Below are 21,050 nucleotides of genomic sequence, written 5' to 3'. Positions count from 1 at the left end.
GGGTCCTGCCAGCTTCAGGCACCACACAGGGAGTAGCCAAGGGCCACATGCAGCCCCAGGGCTCCAGGTTGTGCACCCCTGCCTTAAACCACAGATAACACTAACCACGTTTCTTGGTTCGCACATAATCAAAAAAATGGTAAGTTGAAAATGGAAGCAAAAGCTTCCAATTTTCTCCTTGTAGCCATGCCAGAGCCAAGAGGAGAAGAGAGGAAAGGGGAATTCATGAGCCAAATGCTTATGCATGTAACTCTAAACTATGGTCCAGTGTTACATCCAAACCCAGTCACTGGGTGGCCTTGTGCTGGCCATTATCTCTCAGCCTCCATTCTCCACCTGAATATTAGTGACCTCAGTGTTGCTCCAAGGGCAGATGCAAAGATGTTTGTAAAAACTTTGTGAAATGAAACTGCTATGTAAATATTACATTGTTTTTTCCAGTATTGCATGGATGTGATCTGGCTGCCACAGTTTCCTGCATGAATAGCCACAAGTATACAAGTATTTTGAACATGGCCCTGGAATCGTATATTCACAAGGAGTCATGTGAGTACTACAACTTTTATCAAACTCACGGTGAGATTTACACGATTAACTTTTGGGCAAACATGAAATAATGTTAACATTTTCATGTCAATGGCTACTAGTACTGATGGCTATATGCTACCTCCGGTGTCAGAGGCAGTATGCCTATGTACACCAGTTGCTGGGGAACATGGGCCAGAGGGTGCTGTTGCACTTGTGCCCTGCTTGTGGGTTCCTCTTCAACAGCTGGTTGCCCACTGTCTGAACAGAATGCTGGACTAGACAGACCCTTGGTCTGATCCAGCACAGCTCTTATATTAATTTTTGATGCTCAGGGAAAAGCGTTTGGGACATATTTCTCAAAGAAAGTATTAAACTGACATGAAAACATAACACATGGTTAACTAATATGTTCTTACACCATTAATTTCCCCCTGCTTTACCCTTAAAGGCAGCCTAAAAATAATTTTGAACGACATAAATGCATTTTAAATAAATGGAACAGATTATTACCTCGTACGTTATATGAAAGGAGATCCAAAACAGAATCGGCTCTCATGAAGTAGCTTGTTGTCAGGCTGTAGGCATCCTTTGAGGTATTAGCCAAGGAGTAGGAGCCAGACCAATTGTAGTAATTGCTGTACACATTGGAAGAAATTTCAAAAGTGCCCAGCAAAGGCACCTGAAGTGTGTAGGACTCTGGGATGGTGAACGGCGGAAGCCTGTACTCCCGTGACGGCATGTTTACTCCCAACGATTGCATTACCAATGGAGGTGTTTTTACAGTCTTGGGAACTTTTATGTCATAGGATGATTTACCACCAAATGGCAATGGGATGGTAACGAGAGCATTCTCCTTGTTCCAAAGGTACTTGATCTGGCCGTCGCTGTAATACAAAGATACCCAGAGTGAAGATCATATGAAGATCACAAAATAACAAATGGTGCATTTTACTTTGGAAGCTGCCTTATACCAGGTCAGACTATTTTGTCCATCTACTCTGCCTAATGTGGGGGTCTCTCTAGCATCTCTGTCAGATAAGAGTCTTTCCCATCACCAGCTACCTGAGATCCCTTTAACTGGAGATGCTGCAAATTGAACCTGAAACCTTCTGTATGCAAAGCATGTGATCCACCACTGAGCGATGGTCCCTCCCCACATACAAACATGTACTGCCCCTGTAGACTCCACTTATACAAAAACAAAATAAGTTCACTTCAGTAGACCACAAACAAAAGTGATAACTGCAGAACAATGCGTATGAACAGGGCTGTGACCTCACTTGGAAAAAAAAGTCTCACTGAAATTAACAACACATTTCTTTTCCTCTAGAAACACAGGGTGCTTCCAGACGAAACCTATCCTGAAAAATTGTCTGCCTCATTCACATAATTTTACAGGGGTTCCAGATGACATAATCTTCCATTTGTAACTCTCCTGTGTTTTCCCACTGCTTTTTCTGTCTTTTTTCTTATCACAAAAACATCTGTTAAGGAGGAAAAGACTGAATAGCTCCACAATGCCTTTTAATTGGTAGCATTAGGTGCTGTTAGACTGGAAGCATCCATAGTTAAAACCCAGTTGTTTGGCCTATACTAGTTTCCTATTGTATTAAAGGTTGCACCAGTGCAGATAGTAATGCTGTTCAGCTTCAAGGCCACAAAGGGTCTCTCTGCTGGCATCGAATAAAACTTCTGTAAGGACTTCTCATCTTCTCCTTTACCTTTTGAAGAAAAGCTCCTCGGGCATGCTGATAAGATCCATGCCCTGAAAATTTAGCTCCTGAAGTCTGCTTAATTTACTCTGTAGAGTTTGGGCATAAGGAATATCCATGGATGTCTGCTGTAGCCAGGTACTGGTTGCCTGCAAAATCAGAGAAGGTGTCACAGTAGAAGAGGTGAACGATCAGAAACAATTCAGTTTGTTCTTCTGACCCATCTGACACAGGTAAAGTGCTAAAGCCCATGGGGATTGGGGAGTTGCCTTAGTCAGCCCCACATTCAGCCAACTTTGGCTCAGTACTCAGGTTACCCAGATGGGGTGTGACCTGCAGCAGCAGCGTCGCTTCTTTCTGCACTGCGCAGGGTTATGTGAGAAACCTTGAACTGTTCGGGAGGCATCTACACCACAGGTCTCCCCACACCGGCACATGAAATAAGTGAGTTGCCATTGGCATGGGGAAGAACCACAGCATGTACTCCTCAGTGTTTAGTCCCTGGCTTCCTGCTGCCCTGGTGGCATGGTGAAGTGGCACACTGCTGTGGCTCCAACACTGCTGGAGTTACCTTTCTGGCATCGCTGGGCCTTTGCCTTCCCCAACCCAATGCATCATGGGATTCATCCCCCCCCCCAAGAGACAACAATCCAAGCTCTTTGTCACAGATACCTATCTGAGACCGTGAGGGCTGGATGCACCTGATCTCGTCTGATCTCGGAAGCTAAGCAGGGTCAGCCCTGGTTAGTTCTTGGATGGGAGACTGCCTGGGAATCAGGGTCCCTGCATTGAGCAGGGGGTTGGACTCGATGGTCCTATAGGCCCCTTGCAACCCTATGATTCTATGATATATAATGGCTAAAAACCACATTTCTCTCTCACACATTCACTCACAGTACGTTTCTGAGGGTACACGTTCAGTGTTTTACAAGTACACCTTAAAAACCTATCTGTAATCAAGAACAATGCCCACTTTATTATTTATTCTTTTTGATTAGGTTATGTTTCTCTGTGTTTTTGTCTTCTTCTTCAACTTAAGCTTTAAAATGTTGTCATATAAATACCCAAAGCCTCATACAACTACCACACACGAATACAGGCTATGATAATCAGCTATGCCAGGAACTCGAGCCACTCACTAGCAGGGCATCATATGGTGCTGCCTCCACTGCCGCCTGCCTCTACTGCCTCCTAGGGGTGGCTATGCGTAGAGAAGTAGGGCCTCCCTCCCCCTTAGTCACCCCTGAGTTATGCTGGACATCTACTGCTTTCTGCCCCACCTCACCAGCTCCTGCTGGGTTTCATATATATTCTGCTCATGCTCACTCACTGTATACAGTGCTCACTGGAATTGGCTACCTCCACACTCCTGAGTGTCTCTCATTAGCACGATTAAGAGTGGGTTGATAGGAATCTTTGATATGGCTGATACATTCACTTACAGCTATAAAATGTGAAACAATATGCCGGAGGGTCATGTCTGTGTTGGCTACTTTGTGGTCCAGCAGCTCATTGGCACGTTTCTGCAAAGCCTTTGAATAATCCGACAAGTCTACAGGCATGGTAGGTGACATTTTCTTCAGGGCGGCGCTGGTGCCTGAATTCCACTGCACTTCGACTTTCTCATCATCTAAAAACCATAACCAACGACACCAGATTATCCCCCATGGAGTCCAATTTGCAAAACTGAAACACACACATAAACCCTATACAGATGTTCAATCTGATGTGGTGGGGAGAGGGGGAGAGGCCCAGGGCATGTAGGCTGAAAAGGCATAGGAACCTAGATAGCTACCTTATACCAAGTCAGGCCACTGGCCCATCTAACGCAGTATCTGACTGGCAGTGGCTCTCCTGGGTTTGAGACAGGAGACTTTCAGTGCCCTATCTGGAGATGTGGGGGATTGAACCTGGGACGTTTTGCATGCAGATCATGTACTCATGTATGTATGATGTACATGCTGTGCAGTTTGGGCCTGCATTCCTTGCGTTCTGCACATGTAGATTGCAATGAAGATGTCCAATGTGTAGATACTGAAGGGGCCCAGAGCTGGTGATTAATACAATCCAGATCCTTCATTGCACATCAGATGAGATGTCTGCACAGAGCTATTGTTTTTACAGGGCTATCATTTTTGGTTGTTGGTGAAGATCTTCCATGTTGAGAAAGGAACCCACCATATCTGAGGACAATCCTCTCTGAAATCGAGGAACCATAACTTGTGCCTGAAGAATCAATCTGAAATACCATTCCATTATGCGACCGTAGCAGCGAAACATCTGTTTTAGCTTGGCTCTGCAAGCGAGGAATAGATATCGCCGCTTCCATTGAGGACTCTCTCCCAGCAACATATCTGGAAGAACACAAACACGACTATCATTTTTCAGTTGATTTTTACTACTGGTGTTGTTGCTGGTGTTGATTTTTACTACTAGGTGTAAAGTGGATGACGAAAAGGTTCATTTTAACTTACAATCTTCCATAGTCTCTATCATTAATAAGTTTAAATAGTTGCTATCTGTTTATTAATTGAGCAACTAAAAATGATACTAGGCTTCAAAAAGTAGGTTAAGATACACCAGATTGTACAAGAACTGTTGAAGTCAGCCTTCCCCAACCCAGCTGCCTCCAGGTGTGGTGGACTACAACTTCCAGTTTCCTGGGAGGTGCTGGGAGTTGTAGTCCAACGCACCTGGAGGCCACCAGGTTGGGGAAGGCTGGCTTAAGCTATCTTCCCCTTACTGAAAATAACTTACTTTTTTTCCCTTAGTTAAGGACAAAGTAGATTGTCATGCTACTGAAGCCACTTATTCCGGAGTAGTCAATTAAAAGATAAAGACAAACAAATTTAAAACTGTTCTCTTAAAAAGTGAGCCATTATAAATCTCTCATTTCTCCCCATGAATATTACTGATAAACAACAGGGAGCTGAAAGGAAGCACACTTTTCACAAACATTTTCATCTGGCATGAAAAGTACCTCCCCTTTTGTAATTTTTCAGAGACTTCTTTGAAATTGGGTGAAAATATGCCACTCAGAGTGAGGGCAATGGTGATCCAGGAGACATTGCCTTCTCTCCAGGTTCACTTTGTCTGTGACATTGTTACATAGCCAACTCTGATTAGCTACCTAAAATGATCAGATCCTCTTATTCACTAATTGATTGGCTCCCATTGGCTGAGAATCACTCATGTGATTGACCAAGGAAAGAGGCATAGGGTTGTATCCAATGTTAGTTTAACTTAAGTCCCATTCATTTCAATGGGTTTACACCAAGTAGGACTAACATTGGGTACACCCCATAGTAATCAGAAGACAAAGCAGAATGCCAAAAAAGAAACTGACGAATAGCAGAGAACTCAAATGGGAGAGGGTGAAGTTTTTGTGCTTCGGGGGTTTCAGGAACTATTGTGCCACTCCCCAAAGCAGTAATAAGCAAATATTCAGTGCATTCATTATACATTGCAACAACATTCAGAGACCACTGGAAACTGCCTCCAAATGATGACTTATTTCCGCCACAGCCATAATGTGAATTGCCAGCCATCATGTGACTTTTGAGCCTGGCACAAAGACTCCTACATCAGCAATGACAGCAGTGAAGGGGGAACATTCCACACCATGTAAGCTGCAGCCTTTGCAAAGGTCTCCAAGATGCCAGGCCTGTGGAGCAAGGTCTTTAGTTGCTAATGGCTTTCAGTAAGCCACCCCACCCACCCAGTTTGGCAGAAAACAATCCCCAGAAATTCCGAATGGGCAGAGTATTCCACCAAATTTGGTGGATGTGTGTGGTTTTGACCATCTCTAGTGAATACTGCTGTATCTGCAATAATTAGGAAATGGTTGTGGCATTACCCCATTTGTCCTGTAAGAGTAACTTCAGGAATTTTCTTGTTGTTGATGTCTAAGATAAAGGCATATGCTCTTCTTTCCTGAGTGGAGTAATCAGTAATTTTGAGGTTGGTACCCAAATCAATGTCAAAATGGGGAACTTGGAAGTCACTAGTAAAAATCTTTTTGCCTCGATTGTACCTGAAGGTCAGTTTTACACATTCATATTGTTTTACACCTGAAACACACAAATGGCAATAGATGGTTTACAAATAGCACTAGTACTGACTGCCATGTATGCAGTAGCAACAACGGTAAATGTCTGTCCCAAAGAACAAAAGGAAACAAGCAAAGTGGATTCTTTGGATCCTGGCTTTAAATTCTAAAAAAAGCTTATCTTGCAACCTGTATCGGGGCTAATTCATGCATCTCTCTATACTTGATCTCTCTATACTTGATGACTGGCAGCTGAACATGTAAATTGACTCATCTATTGTTAAGTCTGCGGCAATCGTCAAGCGACAAGTGTGTGTGTGTGTGTGAACCAGCCCTCTGGCTCCAGTACATCTGGTTTACTATGTGTCCATTTCATCAAAATAGCTGACGTTTCTGGTGATTTATGTCCTGATCCTTCAAGAATAGTTTTTGGCAGGAGAACTAGGTGCTTGCATATGGTTGCTATAGAGATTTTGGCAGAGAAGGGTCTTTTTTTTCTTTTTTTTTGCAAATCTTACCTTTGCAACATTTACATACATAAATAATTGCAAAGCCTCTTACCTTCAGCTTGAGCAGTGAACTTCAAGGTATCTACCAAATCCCCTTCCTCCTTCTTTAGTTCATAATCAGCACCTGCAGTATATACCTGTACTTCCCCTGTTGGCTGTAGTTCAACTTCATACCTAGTGATGCCAAAATGGAAAGATCATCTGTCATTGTAAATAATAAAATATGATCATAATTGTCCCGTTAAATAAACATTTTACCAATAAGATATGACAGTGTGCTTGTTTGTTGTTGTTAAAAAAAAAATCAAGATGCATTTGGCAATGGTTCCAATTTAAGATTTAAAAAATTGATGAAACTGTATTAAGGTTTATTGTTCATAGGACTGGTGATGGTACCTAGGGTGTATAATGACCTCCAATGTTAATTTCTATGGAGTCTCATAAGCCTTAGATACCTACTCATGCACGTTTCCTAGGCATGGACAAATCAGTCTATTTCCAGTGCATGTCACTTCAACATGTATTCATTCCTAAATCTGTCCTGTCCTGTTTCTGCATTAATCTGCAAAATCTGCAAGAAAATCTGCATTTAAATGCACATTTAAATATGTACTTTAAACTTAGTTTCTCTCAAAATACATATTTTAATTAAATTGCATTTTAAATTAATACATTTATTGAACCAATAAATGTTGAAACATTTGGAAGGTGCAAGGTGCAAGTGCTGGTGGATAAGTTCCAATCTGCTCATTAGCCCGGGTGTTCTGGATCAAGTCAGTTTGTACTAAAATACATAAAGACTGAATTCCTCAAACAGTCCTAGCTTTTTCATTCCACTCCAAGACCTGGTTTGCCCATAACCGTGGCAAACTGTGGTTTGCTGTAGCACATGCTAGGAGCGTTCCGCTGCCATTTCAAATATGCAGCCTCCAATTGGACCCATCAGGGGTTGTTCCATGACATCCAAACCAGACACTATGAGTTTATCATTGGCTTAACAACCCACAGTTAATGTACAATTAGTTGATAGGTTAACTGTTGGTTGTTTAAACCATGATTAACTGACAGTGTCTGGGTTCAGACATCACCGAGCAAGCTCCAATTGGAGGTTGCATATTCAAAATGGCACCTTGGCAAATTTGCTGCTGTTATGTGCAAATGGGACCCAGACCTCCTGGGGTATTTTTTTTTTTTTTTAAAAACTGAATGGTTAACACTTCTTTCATCTTAATGGCTGCATGAATATAAAGCAGTGACTGTGTTATGAAATGAAAATGTTAACCATAATGAAGTCACTTAGGTCTGTCGATGCTTTTGATGTGCAGTGTGTTCATCTTCTCTCCCTTTCACTTTAATTCATACCTAACTGATGCCATTTTAATTAAATCTTCACATTCACACATACACACAACCAGTTTGCACCTAATGATAAGGTTTGGATGTACCATTAAACAAATTAGCAGTGAAGGTTTCCTGGTTTGTTTAGTCACTTCCTCTTGCTGGAAGAGCCAAGAGGAAGCAGCTGGGCAGTGTGCATGAATGCAGTGCTTGTGAAGGTTCAGCTAGAATTCTCAGTAATCCTGGCTTACTGTTATGTGCAAACCAGTCCGTTGCCCCCCCCTCCCCAACATGGGTGTGGGGTTCAAACACAGACCAATCACGTATAAATAGCACAGATTAGGAGGGCAAAGCCTTACAATTTTTATATCCCTTTGTGGTTTTGAAAAAAACATACCATAGTGTTCAACATACTGATAGTTATATAAACAGATGAAGACCATCAGTTTATTTTATATTAAAATATATAGCATAGCTTTCTATTGAAAAACAATAATGAAGGTAGTTCAGACAGGAAATATTGATACAATAATACATACAGAGACATACACAATTAGATATAAAATATTTGTCATCAGGACAGTGTATGTTCCGAGAGTCCATCATGCAAATATGAAATCTGACACTGAGCAAAGAACTGAAGGTCCTGAGAGTAAGTTTTCATATAAAGAGTGTGTGTGAGAGAGGGGGACGGGGAGGTTCTAGTCCTCAGATAGCGAACAGGCTTCGTTCAAAGTGTGTGTGTAATGCCTGTTGTAATCTTCACAGCCAGATATGGCTCCAGGTTTTTGAGTGCCGTAGGGCAATCTACTCAATGGGACCTCTCCTTCAGTGAGTCTATTCTCTCACTGCCATTGTCACCAGCTGATATTGCTCCTCACCCTCTTTCTCATCATTGCTATGACTTGCTTGCTTGACAGGCTCCTCCTCCTCACCCCCTCTGTTGTCTGGGCCGAGTGAGGGGCAGGTGAACAAGCAGGTTGCAATGGTGAAGTGGAGGAGCATCTCCAGGGAGCTTTTGTCACTGGGCCCCTGCTGGAGTGTGGGCTCTTGGCAGGGGCCTAACCATGACTACCAAGTCAGATGCTCTGAATTGGATTCCTGCATTGAGCAGGGGGCTGGACTCGATGGCCTTGTAGGCCCCTTCCAACCCTGCCATTCTATGATTCTATGATTCTACCCCTGATACTGGCTATATTCACAGCCATTGGGGAAGCACTGGGCATGGTGTACCAGTGAGAAGGAGGCAGAGCTTCCCATTGCTAGCCCATTCCTACAGATATCAGAAGCAGTACATATTATGCAAATAAATATGTACATGAACTTTTGATTTATATAGTTACAGAAGCCATCTTTTCTTGGTGAGAACATGGGTTGGTTTGAGGCAGCAGAAAAGGTGGACTACAGATGTACACATGTAGAGAGCATCTCTACACCAGCCTAAAATCCTGCATTTAAAACAGGGCTTTCTGCTTCCGTTTTAAGTGCCGGATCGCAATGGACTCCCTTTACACATGCTTCCTTCCCCCCTCCTTCATTTTCCCCTCCTTTCCCCCCTTATCTGAGTTTTCCATATGTTTCATTATGCAGCCACTAGATGGAGATGTGGTCTAGCTCCTCTTATTGTGGCTTTTCCTTTTTCATGAGGGAACTCAAACGCTGTAATTTGATAGCTCATTATCTCTGATCTTTTAAAAAACGGAATAAAGGTCATTTGTGCAGGAGACACCCTGGAGGCTGACAACATCATAAGGACCCACAAACTCCTGTGAGTAACTAAGCTCAATAGCAGGATAAAAGAAGCCCATGCAGAAAGCCACATGGGCTGACTTACCTAGTTTCCCCTGTGAGTGGATAATAAGGTGCTTCCTCTGTGGAACTAGCATTGGAGTATTCTACTCTGGAACATAAGTTAAGACCAGCAAAGAAAGATGTGCAAGATGTCTGGGACTCTCGGTTCTCAATCAGAGGGGGGATCACTTCAGTGCGGGTTGGGGTGACCAGGTGCAAAACGTTGCTACAAAAGTAAAGAGAAAAATTACCTTTCTATTTCGATTCCTATTGACTTTAATTAATCAGCTATCATAAATTTGGCTTGTAAAAATAGATATGTTACCATCTTGATTTGAACAGAAATCTCTAACACTGCACTTGGCAAGCAAATAAGTTAAAAAGAAAAAGAGAGGAATGTTTAATAGCTTTCACCCTAGGACAAGGGTGTTGAACCTCTTTCAGCCCAAGGGCCAAATTCAATTTCGCTCTCAGGGACTGTATTCCTGTGGTGGGCAGGGCCAAAGGCAAAAGGAGCGGGGCCAAAAATACTAAACACACCAGCATGTTGTAGCTTAAAGTTCTTGCTGCCAGGAACTAAGCCTTGGGAGAGCTATTTTAATCTTTTAGAATGGGCGGGGAAAGCATTAAAACCACTGCACAAAATCGCAGAATGATTGGTGATTGGAGGCAAAGTGGTGGAGCCAAGGAAAGTGGCCCCGGAAGGCTGGACTGGGACCTCAGGAGGGCTGGATTGAGACCTCAGGCCTGAGGTTCCCCTGATCTTCTTGGCTTGCCCTAGGGATCTCAAACTGGCTTATATGTCATTCCAGGAGTGACCGCATGGAAAACATAAAGCTCTAAACTGCAATCCAGACTACCCAAACTACTCGGTTCTACTGCCAAAACATTCAGACTAATAGATATATCTATCATCTGGTGGAAAACTGCAATAAGGCTAATGTCCATTTCATTTGGAGAGAAAGAGAATGTATGGACCAGTGGATCATGGTCATTTTTGTGAAGACAATAGCTGAAAAAAGGGTCACACCAATTGTAGAAACTGTTGCTGAACGTTTTCATAATAAGCCTACACATATGTTATGTTATTCTGTGGCAGTATGCAAAATGCATCACAGTTTTTTACAGGTCAAGGACCTCCCAAAAGGAAGGAAATGCTTACACATCTCATATTCCCAAACAATACCTGATGCTGAGGAGCTTGGTTGGGGTCTTTGGGGCAGGAATGGTGAGCTTAAGCTTTCCGGCTCTCAATGCAACATTGGCTTCAATTCCAGACTCATGGTATATATTGGTGTTCATCTGCACGCCATTTCTAGCAAACTCAGGGATGTTCACTCCAATATGCGTTACAAACTCAACTGCCACAGAGGGTTTAGCAACCAATTCTGCTTGCATCTACGGGACAGGCACAAAACACTAATGCTTATTTCTCTTTCATGGAGACTCTTCCCCCACCACCTTATTTATTAAAACTCAGAACAATTCCTTTCTCCTGGTGCTGTTCATATTGACAGTATTTCCCTTGTTAGATGGTAAAGTTTGTCTCCTAAGGCACCATGCAGAAGCCATGCTTAGGTGGATGGCCAGAAGATCTCATGGTCATAGGAATGGTTTTACATACACCCAGATTTCTACAATCTCATGCTACTTTTATGCACAGACTAAAGAGAGACTTCTCCACAGACAGATGGATAGATTAGTGCCAAAGTACAAACTGGCCTAGGACATTGGAACATGGTCTTTTAAAGTTCATAAAAGTACTTGGAACAACAACAACAACAACAACAACGGCTCAGTATACAAACCAGAGCCAACATGAAAGTTCAGACTGAGATTGCGATATTGGTGCTCCACAAACTGATTTGTGTTTGTGGGCGGGGGGGGGGGGAGAGAGAGAGAGAGAGAGAGAGAGAGAAGGGGGACACATTGTTCACTGCACTACAAAGTGCAACTTTCCACATACACAACGGAATCTGCATGTTGAACACCATATGCCCATTGGAGCTCCAACAGGTGCAGCACATCATTGGATCAAGTTATAGATTTAACTAACCAGTGTGGAAGACTGGTGGGAACAGAGCTGTTGAACCAAAGGAACGCTAGCATGGAAGGTACTTTACTGGGCACCATGGAGAGCAATCCTATGGTCTCTAGACAGTGTCTGAGTGACCATAGGATTGTTTGGTTTTCTGGCTCCAACCTCGGAACCAGGAAACTGTGCTCCCCTCCCACTCAGTACGCCATTTCGTATGGCCGTCGCAGCCTCCTTTTCTCCCCCTCCGAGGCACTGCTGCTATTCAGGTGAAATCACCTGTCTAGCAGACATGCAGGGTGGCTGGAGCATGGAGGCGAAGATTGCCTCTGCTATCAGCCTGCCCTGCATTGGATACTCGGCAGCCTCCAGGTTCAGAGGCTGCCGGCTATTCATATAGGATTGCACGCTTCATCACAGAAATGAGTAGAAGCCAACTAAAGTCCTACTTGGGCTGGACCCACTGAAATGAATGGGACTTGTTAGTCATGAATAACTTAGGTCCCATTCATTTCAGTGGCTCTGCTCTAAGTAGGACTTTAGTTGGATTTTACCCTATGTGACTCAAATATTTCATACGCAAGTATAAAATGATTCGATTCCTTGTTTTGCTTTTGCATTTCTTCATGGGAATAATCTTTATGCCACGTGAGTTCCTGTAAGGCTTGGGACCAGCACATAGTCTTCCAAATCAAAGTGGCTGTGCAGCCTTTAGCATGGTACAGTCACAGACTTGTTACTAAATCCCCCGAAGTTACCAACTGCCCCCTGCCCCCAAAAGAAAATTACTCCCCTGCTCTTTACTCATAGCAAATCCACAAACCTCACCTCCCGACACCACCAAAGTTTTAGTCAAATCACACACATCCTGTAGCCTTATAAAAATGGAAGCTAAGGAGGCAATTGCAAAGAGTAAAGGGAATGGGCCATCTCTGCCCCCTGCGATTTGAGCACTGCCTTGCTCAAACTCAGCAGTTACTGTACATCACACCTATCACTTCTTTGCTTGCACAATATGGTTGAAGATCAGGCTGAAGGCATCTAAGACTTACATGCCTCTGTGAGATTTTCACTCCAGCCTTTGCTCCAGGAGTGGCTATTCCAGATAAAGCAACCTGTAGCTGCAGTCCTGCACCAGTTGGCAGCTCAAATTCATTGTCCATAAAGATGTAGTGAAGAAAGAAGTCATTCCCGGCCCCTTTTGAGATGGCCTGGACAATCTATGGGCAAAGAGGGAGAAAATGAAATAATTTATTACATCTCCATCACCTACATCAGCCACCGTTAGCCTTTCCACACTCTGCGATATTTACGCAAGTTATACCTTGCTGCATGCTTGCAAAAAGTGAATTAAACATATAAGGGAGATTCTTTCAAATATCTGATTTAACCTTCATAGAAACAAGGAAACGGCCAAATGTTTTGGGGATATTTAATTACTCCAGACTACATTCAAGTGTAACTTGGGGAAGTAAAATGTCCCCAAAACAAAACAAAACAAAAGGACGGTATCAGAAGACGTCTGCTTCCCTCTGCTGGTTTTGTTTGGAAAATGTCACAAGGCATTTTTTATCCTGATACATTAACACTGCCTGTGACATAAAAGCAGCCAATGGCCAAAATCAAGAGATCGGGGGCGGGGGGCAGCCTAGGACAGCTCTGTATGGACATGCAAATCGACTTCCCTGGATCAATACTAGTTGGAAAAATTGAATCCAAGATATTACATTAGCCGGGACAAAAAATACCCCACAACCAGAGATCCAGGGTGCTTCCAGAGGGAGGGGTCCTGGCATTACCAACCAAAAGACACTGTGCAGCAATTCTGTCTTTTCCTCCTTAATGGATATTTTCTGGTAAGAAAAAAGACAGAACAAGCAGTGGGAAAACACGGGAGGGCACAAACTGGAGATGTCATCTGGACCCCCTGTAAAATTCTGCGAATGAGGCAGGGCGATTGCAGGATAAAAGCCTTGTCTGGAAGCACCTTCAGTTGCTTTGTTTTGTCCAAGGTGCTTTTTCTGTACAGTGAGAGAACTGTAAATAAGTATTGCCTGAAATTTGGGGACACTGTTTACTGCATGCAGTTGACAACCTCCTAGAAGGACCACATTATAGGTGCAAATTCTGCAATGAAAAGGGCATCTCAGGCATAATTTACCCCAGTTAGAAAACATGGATGCAATGTACTCTCTGTGGTTAAAAGTTTCTCTTCTGCCAAGCTTGTATGGATCTGACTGCAGGGAAGCCAGGATGCACGTAGAATCAGTCACTGTGAATAGCTTTTTAAACTAAGGGCTTTTCTACACTGTTAATCCACTGCATCTACTTGTGGCTTCATCACAGAATTGAGATCCGAGCGCTACAAGAGGAGCATTTCCTTTCTTGCTTTCCCACTACATAACCTCCAGGCGGCACTGTGGTATAGTGGAATAGCATAAATACTCAAGCAGAAACTGCAGTTTCTTTCCACCATCAGAAATAATACCTCATTTTCCCTGTTCTACAAAGAGTTGCTGAAAGTGCTGTTTACAAACAGAAACAAAACTGGAGGGTCACAATGTCGACTGAAGAACCTATAAAGAACTGTGAGGAGGAAATGATGAGCACACAACAAATGCCTTGTGTAAAAAAGCTCTAAATAGCATGTGTGGGTGGGGTGGTGGTACTAATCTGGACTGGGTCCCTGGTGGAGAGTAGGGAGGTTTAACCCTTTGCCCCTGCTGTGGTCCCAGTCCATATCAACTGCCATCTCCCCGTTACTTGCATTGGACAAAAAAGCTCCCATTTGTGCCAATGGAAGCTTTTATTCCAACACACATAGCAGGGATGGCCCCCCCGGTGAGGATCAGGACTGCAATGGAGGGCAAAGGGTTAAAGATCCCCTTATCCCCACACCAGAGCTTGGGTCTGGATTGGGCCCCTGCACCTGCTACTTACTTTTTCAAAGCCATTCACATAATTGGTAATTGCATGAATGACTTCTCATCTAGTTTGGCTTTCAGGCCTGCAGAGCTGCAAGATTATTTTTTACTGAATGAATCCCATGACTTCAAGAGAATAATAAATACTTTTTAAAAAACTAAGTACCTGCCTTTGTTCCAATGAGTTGTGATATTTGGCCAGCTTATGTAGTTCAATCCTAAGCATGTTTACTGTGAAGCAAGTCTGTCTCTCTATCTTTTGTGTATCTATATTTTGCCTTTCATTGTCTGAATTCCAGAGCAGTTCACCATAACATAAAACACAGCACTACAATAGAATCCAATAAATCCACAGCAGCAGCTTTTATTCAGTGAGACTTGCTGCAATTCAACCCTGTGCATGACAAGTCAGAAGTATTCAATAGAGCTTACTACCAGGTAAGAATGTATAGAATTGCAGGCTTACCCCCTAATAAGTGTGTTTAGGATTGTAGCCATAAACCATGATTTATATACATTTTTGGTAGTGGTGGTGGTTGCACAGTGACAGGGATAAAAATATGTGGGGTAAAACACACTACACAATTATGTTTGTCAATATTTTGTAAACCTACCTTCTCAGGCATGGTCTGCAGGGTTTTAAGGCTATTCAGAATGAGGTTTCTCAACAACTTAATATCACTGAGTTTCAAGTAGCCCAGCTCTTCCCCGAGGATTTGGAGGTAGGCTCTGGCTTCAGGACTTTCTTTGCTGTTGATGTCTTTGACCACTTTCCCTAAATTAAGCATGATCCCTTCGAGAACATCTTGAGACTGCAAGAAAAAGACAATTAAAAAGAATCTTTATAATAAACCTCTGAATTCACTCTAGGCTAACAAGCCCACACATGCATATATGGAATTTTTGATTTTCTTTAGGTGACTAAAGAAGGGACCTCTGCCTCAAATGGTCTAAAACTGACTTACAGCAACTTGGATCAAGAAATAAATTTACTTAAATTCTTATGTCATCTACATGCTTTTGTATTATACCCAGCATCCAAAGATCCTTAGACACAGGTGACTGGGGTTTCTGTAATCTCCACTGTCTGACCGCAGCTCCATAAGCTGCATCAGCTATCTATCAAGGAAGATGCCTCTGACTTTTGAAAAATGGCTTTTTAGATGATGTGGGAATCTGCACTAGAAAGAGAACCGAGAACTTGGAAGCCTTTGTCTGTGGGTGCTTATGCTCCTGCATGGTCCTTTGTATCTAGCCCTTTATCTTTGCCTCTTCTCATGGGCCACAGTCCCTAACTAGGGTTGCCAACTGATCAGAAAAGGGTCCTAGTCTTCTATACCTTCAACAACTAATTGATCTGCAGGATTTAGTAAGTAACCCTTTTCACACCTCAAGATAAACACTGCCACTTTCTAATATCTGCAAATGACACTGCTGTTAAAGGACACATGAGCATGGGGTAGTCCAAAAGTTGGCAACCTTACTCAGTGTTAAGGAACTTTTGCTGCCATATTTCCTTATGTTCTCTCCTGAGATATTGCATAAGAAAAAGAACTAAGAATATGAGAACACAAGAACTGCCTGTGGTGCTAAGAAATCATCTAGCTCAGCAATCAGTCTCTAACAGTGTTTAATCAAATGACCCTGGGACATTTACAAGCCATCCCCTGTTGCTTCTCTCTGTTCTCTGTGTTAAACCTGTTCTGGAGGAGGATCAGGTTTGTAGTTTGGAGGTACTCTTAGACCCAGAACTGCCACTTGAGGCCCAGGTGGACTGTAGGAATCTACGAAAGTCCCTTACCTGATCCCGAAACTTGATTTGCGGTGGGGGGGAGGCGCCCCATCCCTCCCCCCCGAAATTCTGGCTGGGGGGGAGGTGCCCCATCCCTCCCCCCCCGAAATTCTGGCCGGGGGGGAGGCGCCCCGTCCCTCCGGCCGCGAATCTTCCTGTTCTGCCAGGACACAAATGGCGGCGGCCGTGGCCGCCGCCGTTTGAGTCCCTGCAGTCAGCCATGATAAATGTTTACGTAGCCTATCACGGCTGAGTGAAAAAAAAAAACACCGCACGTACGCAAATGGTGGCGCCCATGGGCGCCGCCATTTGCATTCCTTATTTTGGCACATGTAGTTTACGTAAACATTTACGTAGACTATGGTGAAAATAAGGGAACGCTATGTAAACATTTTACATGATAGGCTACGTAAACATTTACGTAGCCTATCACGGTGTTTTTTAAAAATCTAGCCGTGATAGGCTACGTAAATCTTTACGCCTCCTCCCTTGTGTACCTGCCCAGACTTTAAGATCATCTTCAGCAATCCTTCTCTGGGAGCCCCTGCCGAAGAAAGTGAAGCACGTGGCTACCAAGAAGAGGGCCTTCTCTGCTGTGGCACCCTGGTAGTGGAATGAGCTTCCCATAGAGGCTTGCCTGGCTCTTACGTTGTGCTCTTTCTGGTGCCAGGTGAAGACCTTTTTATTTTCTAGGCATTTTATGTTTTTAGTCTTTTAGCTCTGCTGTTTTAAATCTGTATTATAAATCTCTGCATTGCTACTAGGTTTTATTCTTGCTGTACTTTAAGTGATTTTCCATTGTGGTTTTAAGCTTTTATATTTTATATTATTTTATGTGTATCTTGTGATTTTCATTTTTTGTGAACCGCCCAGAGAGCTTCAGCTATTGGGTGGTATAGAAATGAAATGAAATAATAAATAACTTATAGGTAAGACAGAAAAGTAGTTTGGAAATATTGCAAATTCAACAATAAATAGCCCTAATTCTAAGCATATCTAATCAAAAGCACGTCCAATAGGGTTGTTACGCCTTAATAGGTGTGCTTAGCTTTGCAGCCTTAATAATATGTTGTTCGTTAGTATGCTGGTCAAACATTGTGAAGAGGCTCTAATTGTTGCAATACTTTATCGGTTTAAATTGTTGTACACCACCTTGATGGCTTTTTAGCAGATAAATGTTAATATCAAATTTTAAAATGTCTGTTTCTGAAAGAACAGCTATACGATATCTAGAAAGCAAGCAGTATACCTGATCCCGTTTTCCATCACTGGGGTATCCAAAGTAGTCAAAGAGTGCTTGGGAAACTTCGGGCGGTACCTTGCCATCAACCCAGTACAAAGCTTTGGTAGCACTGTCAGGGAAAAACCCTTCTGGTCCAAACAAGGCTTCCAGTGTCGGCTCAAAGCGTTTCCCATCCAAACCAATCTAGTGTGGGGGAAAAGGGTGAGTAGAAAAGTTGAGAACTGAGCTTAACTGAAGAGGACAATTACATACACAGGCTGCAAGCGAGCGTGGAGGCTTCCATGTGCGAGCCAGGCAGCCCTGTGGGTGCTGCTCCTCCAGATGGAGGAGTCTGAGTGTTAACTATTTGAAGGCATGCCCAGCTATTCCATCTTTTTTTCCCTTAGTGGATTTTCTGGGGTAAGAAAAAAGACAGAAGAAGCAGTGGGGGAAACAGGGCAACAACACAATAAAAGCTTCGTCTGGAAGCATCCTGGGTCTCACTTGGGGTAATATGCTGAATTCCAGGCACACTGGTATCTATTTTATTACTTTAAACAAAGTGATCTTAAACAATGAGAGCATCAGTAACCAACAGAAAGCTTGCCTAGCAAAGTAAAAGCTTCAAAAAGCAGCAGATTCCTAAAGCATATCTCCAGGTTCTTCTCCTCTATCTCTGGCTTCATTTATAATGACCGAACCACTTTGCAGAAGCCAGGTCTCCCCAGTCCTATGCCAGAACTCTAACCACTACACCACACTGGTTCAGTGCGAGCCTATACACATCTACTCGGAAACAAGTCCCACTGAGTTCAGTGGGGTTACTCCCAGGTAAATGGGTACAGAATTGCAGCCTAAAAAAATATATGCACTAAATTTGCTGGTGCCGCTGACTTCACTTCAGCTCCGTTGGGTGATTTCAAATATAAAGGCTAATTGCTCTCTGTTCTTAGGCCTGGTCACTGCATTAACGGGCCTTTTCTTTTGAGACCAAAATGTTAACAGGACAAGAGTGTGAGCCAATTTAGCAATTTTACTCACACGCCAGCTGATGACTGAAATTCTCCCATTTAGCAGCATACTTTTTGATGGCTGACACACTGGGAGTATGCACTTGCTTTCTCATTGTATTACATTATTTTGATTTTGTAGTTTTAACTTTTGTACACTGGTCTGAGGGCCTTTGGTAAAAAAAGCAACATAACACACTTACTTGTACAGACTGAAACAGAGGTGTAGTGGCAATCAGCAACACCAGATAGGCCACTCAACAAGATCAGCCTCAGATGGCCTTCTCTCTGTCCCATCAGCCAGGACAGCTAGGCTGGTGAGGACAAGGGAGAGGGCCTTCTCTGTGGTGGCCCCCACTCTGTGGAACTCCCTCCCTAGGAAACTCCGCCATGCCCCCTCTTTAATGAGCTTCCGCCACACATTAAAAACATGGTTGTTCAGGCAGGCATTTAGGGTAATTTTAGAAATGTGATGTTTTTAATGTTGAATTTTATTGTTTTAAACTGTTTTTATTGTTGTACATCGCCCAGAGTGGCTGGGTGACCAGCCAGATGGGCAATTAATAAATCTAATAAATAAATAAATAAATTTTTGAACTGCAGACGCTCATCATGACAGTTGCCATAGCCACACCCCCAAGGGGAGTCTAAAATTGCAGGCAGCTGTGTTGATCAATGTCAACAAACCAATTTTCAACTCCAGTTTTCAAAGCAGTTTTCATCTCCACCAGGAGCAGGTCTTTTGCAAAGCTGATGGGTCTTCATTGCCCATTCAGGACCAAGCCTTTGCATTACAACAGGAAACAATATTGTTGCTAGGAAAATCCATTTTCCCCTAGGTACTGTGAGGATTGCAGCTAAGCTCAGAGGGAAGAGGTAATTTGGGGGTGGGGGGGGCAGATGACATCAGCAACCCTGCTAATCCAAAAAAGTGCTGGTGCTGCATCCCTGCAAACCCTGGCTCCACTACACCACCGGACTGAAGTCAATATTAGCAAGCAGAAAGAAAAGGCAGTAAACAGTAAGAAAGGAGCAGGAACCCTTTGAAAGTTGTGGTACCTCAAACACATCCACAGGCCTCATTCCAAACAACTGCAATGTCGTTTTTAGCATGGATTCCTTAGGTACATAGCTATTTGGATCAAACAGCAGATTTCCTTCCAATTTTCCTGTAACTGGATCATTGAACCATGGCATCGTCAGCGAAACCTGATAATTTCGTGAAAATCTTCGGAAGTCTTTGACTGTTGGAACCTGGTCTCCTTTAAGAGCCTCTTGAATTTTGTTTTTAAGCCTGATGACATGGAAATGACGCATCAAAGCTATTAACAAAAGAATCTTGGGCAATATTCAGTTATTAGTTTTTGGTATATAAGTTCTATTTAATGCTCTTTGCATCTTTGTGGGGACATCTTTGTTGTTGTTGTTGTTCAGTCGTTCAGTCATGTCCGACTCTTTATACATCCCTATCTGGAAGAAAATCCCTTTGAACTCAGTGGGACTTACTTCTGAGTAGACATGTATAGGATTGCTTAGTGGTATATTGGATTAACTCAGCAAAAGCCAAAAGGACTAGCCTCGATGTTTCCTGCATGTTCTTCATTGTATTTCTTTATTAATTTACTTACTTACTATATTTATATAAGGCCAACCAGTAACCCTGTTCTCTGGTCAGTGAATTAAAAACAATAAAATACAGTTTTAAAATACAGTTTCATAAAATTGCAGTGTGAAGCACATTTTTTTTCCCAGGCAGTAAGGGGAATAAAAGCAAACAAAATCAAAAGTACATAGCACATAGTGGCTAAAAGCACAAAAAAATCACATACTAATTAAAATCACAGTTTTTTTTAAAAAAAAAATATTGGGAGAATAAAAAAGTTTTTACTTGTGACTGAAAAAAACCCAGGGAAGTCGGTAGGCACATCTCTCTCAGGAGTTATTACACAGCTGGGGTGCCATGATTTAGAAGGCCCTCTCCCTGGCAGGCACTCCTTTGCTTTACTTGGCGGGGGCACTGGAGCAGGGTCTCTGAAAAGGACCTCAAGGTTCAGGTCGGTATTTATGGAAGACAGCTCAGCATCCCAGCACCAAAATGGTAAACCACTCCACTTCTCAGATTCTACCATGTATATAAAAAG

The 21,050-nt window shown here is 42.9% G+C and overlaps 1 protein-coding gene across 1 annotated transcript in view; it reads right to left on the bottom strand.

The window, feature by feature from the left end:
* The window catches only part of APOB (apolipoprotein B), a 41,000-nt gene extending 20,774 nt beyond the window's left edge, over positions 1–20,226 (bottom strand). The window contains exons 1-12 of the mRNA XM_084811406.1: positions 19,969–20,226; positions 17,927–18,103; positions 15,500–15,697; positions 13,014–13,181; positions 11,113–11,324; positions 9,970–10,152; positions 6,850–6,971; positions 6,097–6,310; positions 4,419–4,594; positions 3,683–3,870; positions 2,250–2,389; positions 1,039–1,412 (exon numbers count right to left, since the gene is read on the bottom strand). Of these exons, the coding sequence (XP_084667532.1) occupies positions 1,039–1,412; positions 2,250–2,389; positions 3,683–3,870; positions 4,419–4,594; positions 6,097–6,310; positions 6,850–6,971; positions 9,970–10,152; positions 11,113–11,324; positions 13,014–13,181; positions 15,500–15,697; positions 17,927–18,103; positions 19,969–20,226 (2,410 nt within the window). The remainder of the gene's footprint in view (positions 1–1,038; positions 1,413–2,249; positions 2,390–3,682; positions 3,871–4,418; positions 4,595–6,096; positions 6,311–6,849; positions 6,972–9,969; positions 10,153–11,112; positions 11,325–13,013; positions 13,182–15,499; positions 15,698–17,926; positions 18,104–19,968) is intronic.
* Between the last annotated feature and the right edge of the window lie 824 nt (positions 20,227–21,050).

The sequence above is a fragment of the Heloderma suspectum genome, chromosome 1 (assembly GCF_057233095.1).
Source record: "Heloderma suspectum isolate Gila_16-S chromosome 1, 16-S_ref, whole genome shotgun sequence".
Lineage (NCBI taxonomy): Eukaryota > Metazoa > Chordata > Lepidosauria > Squamata > Helodermatidae > Heloderma > Heloderma suspectum.
Note: the sequence above shows the minus strand (reverse complement) of the source record. Positions and strands in the feature narration are given on the sequence as shown.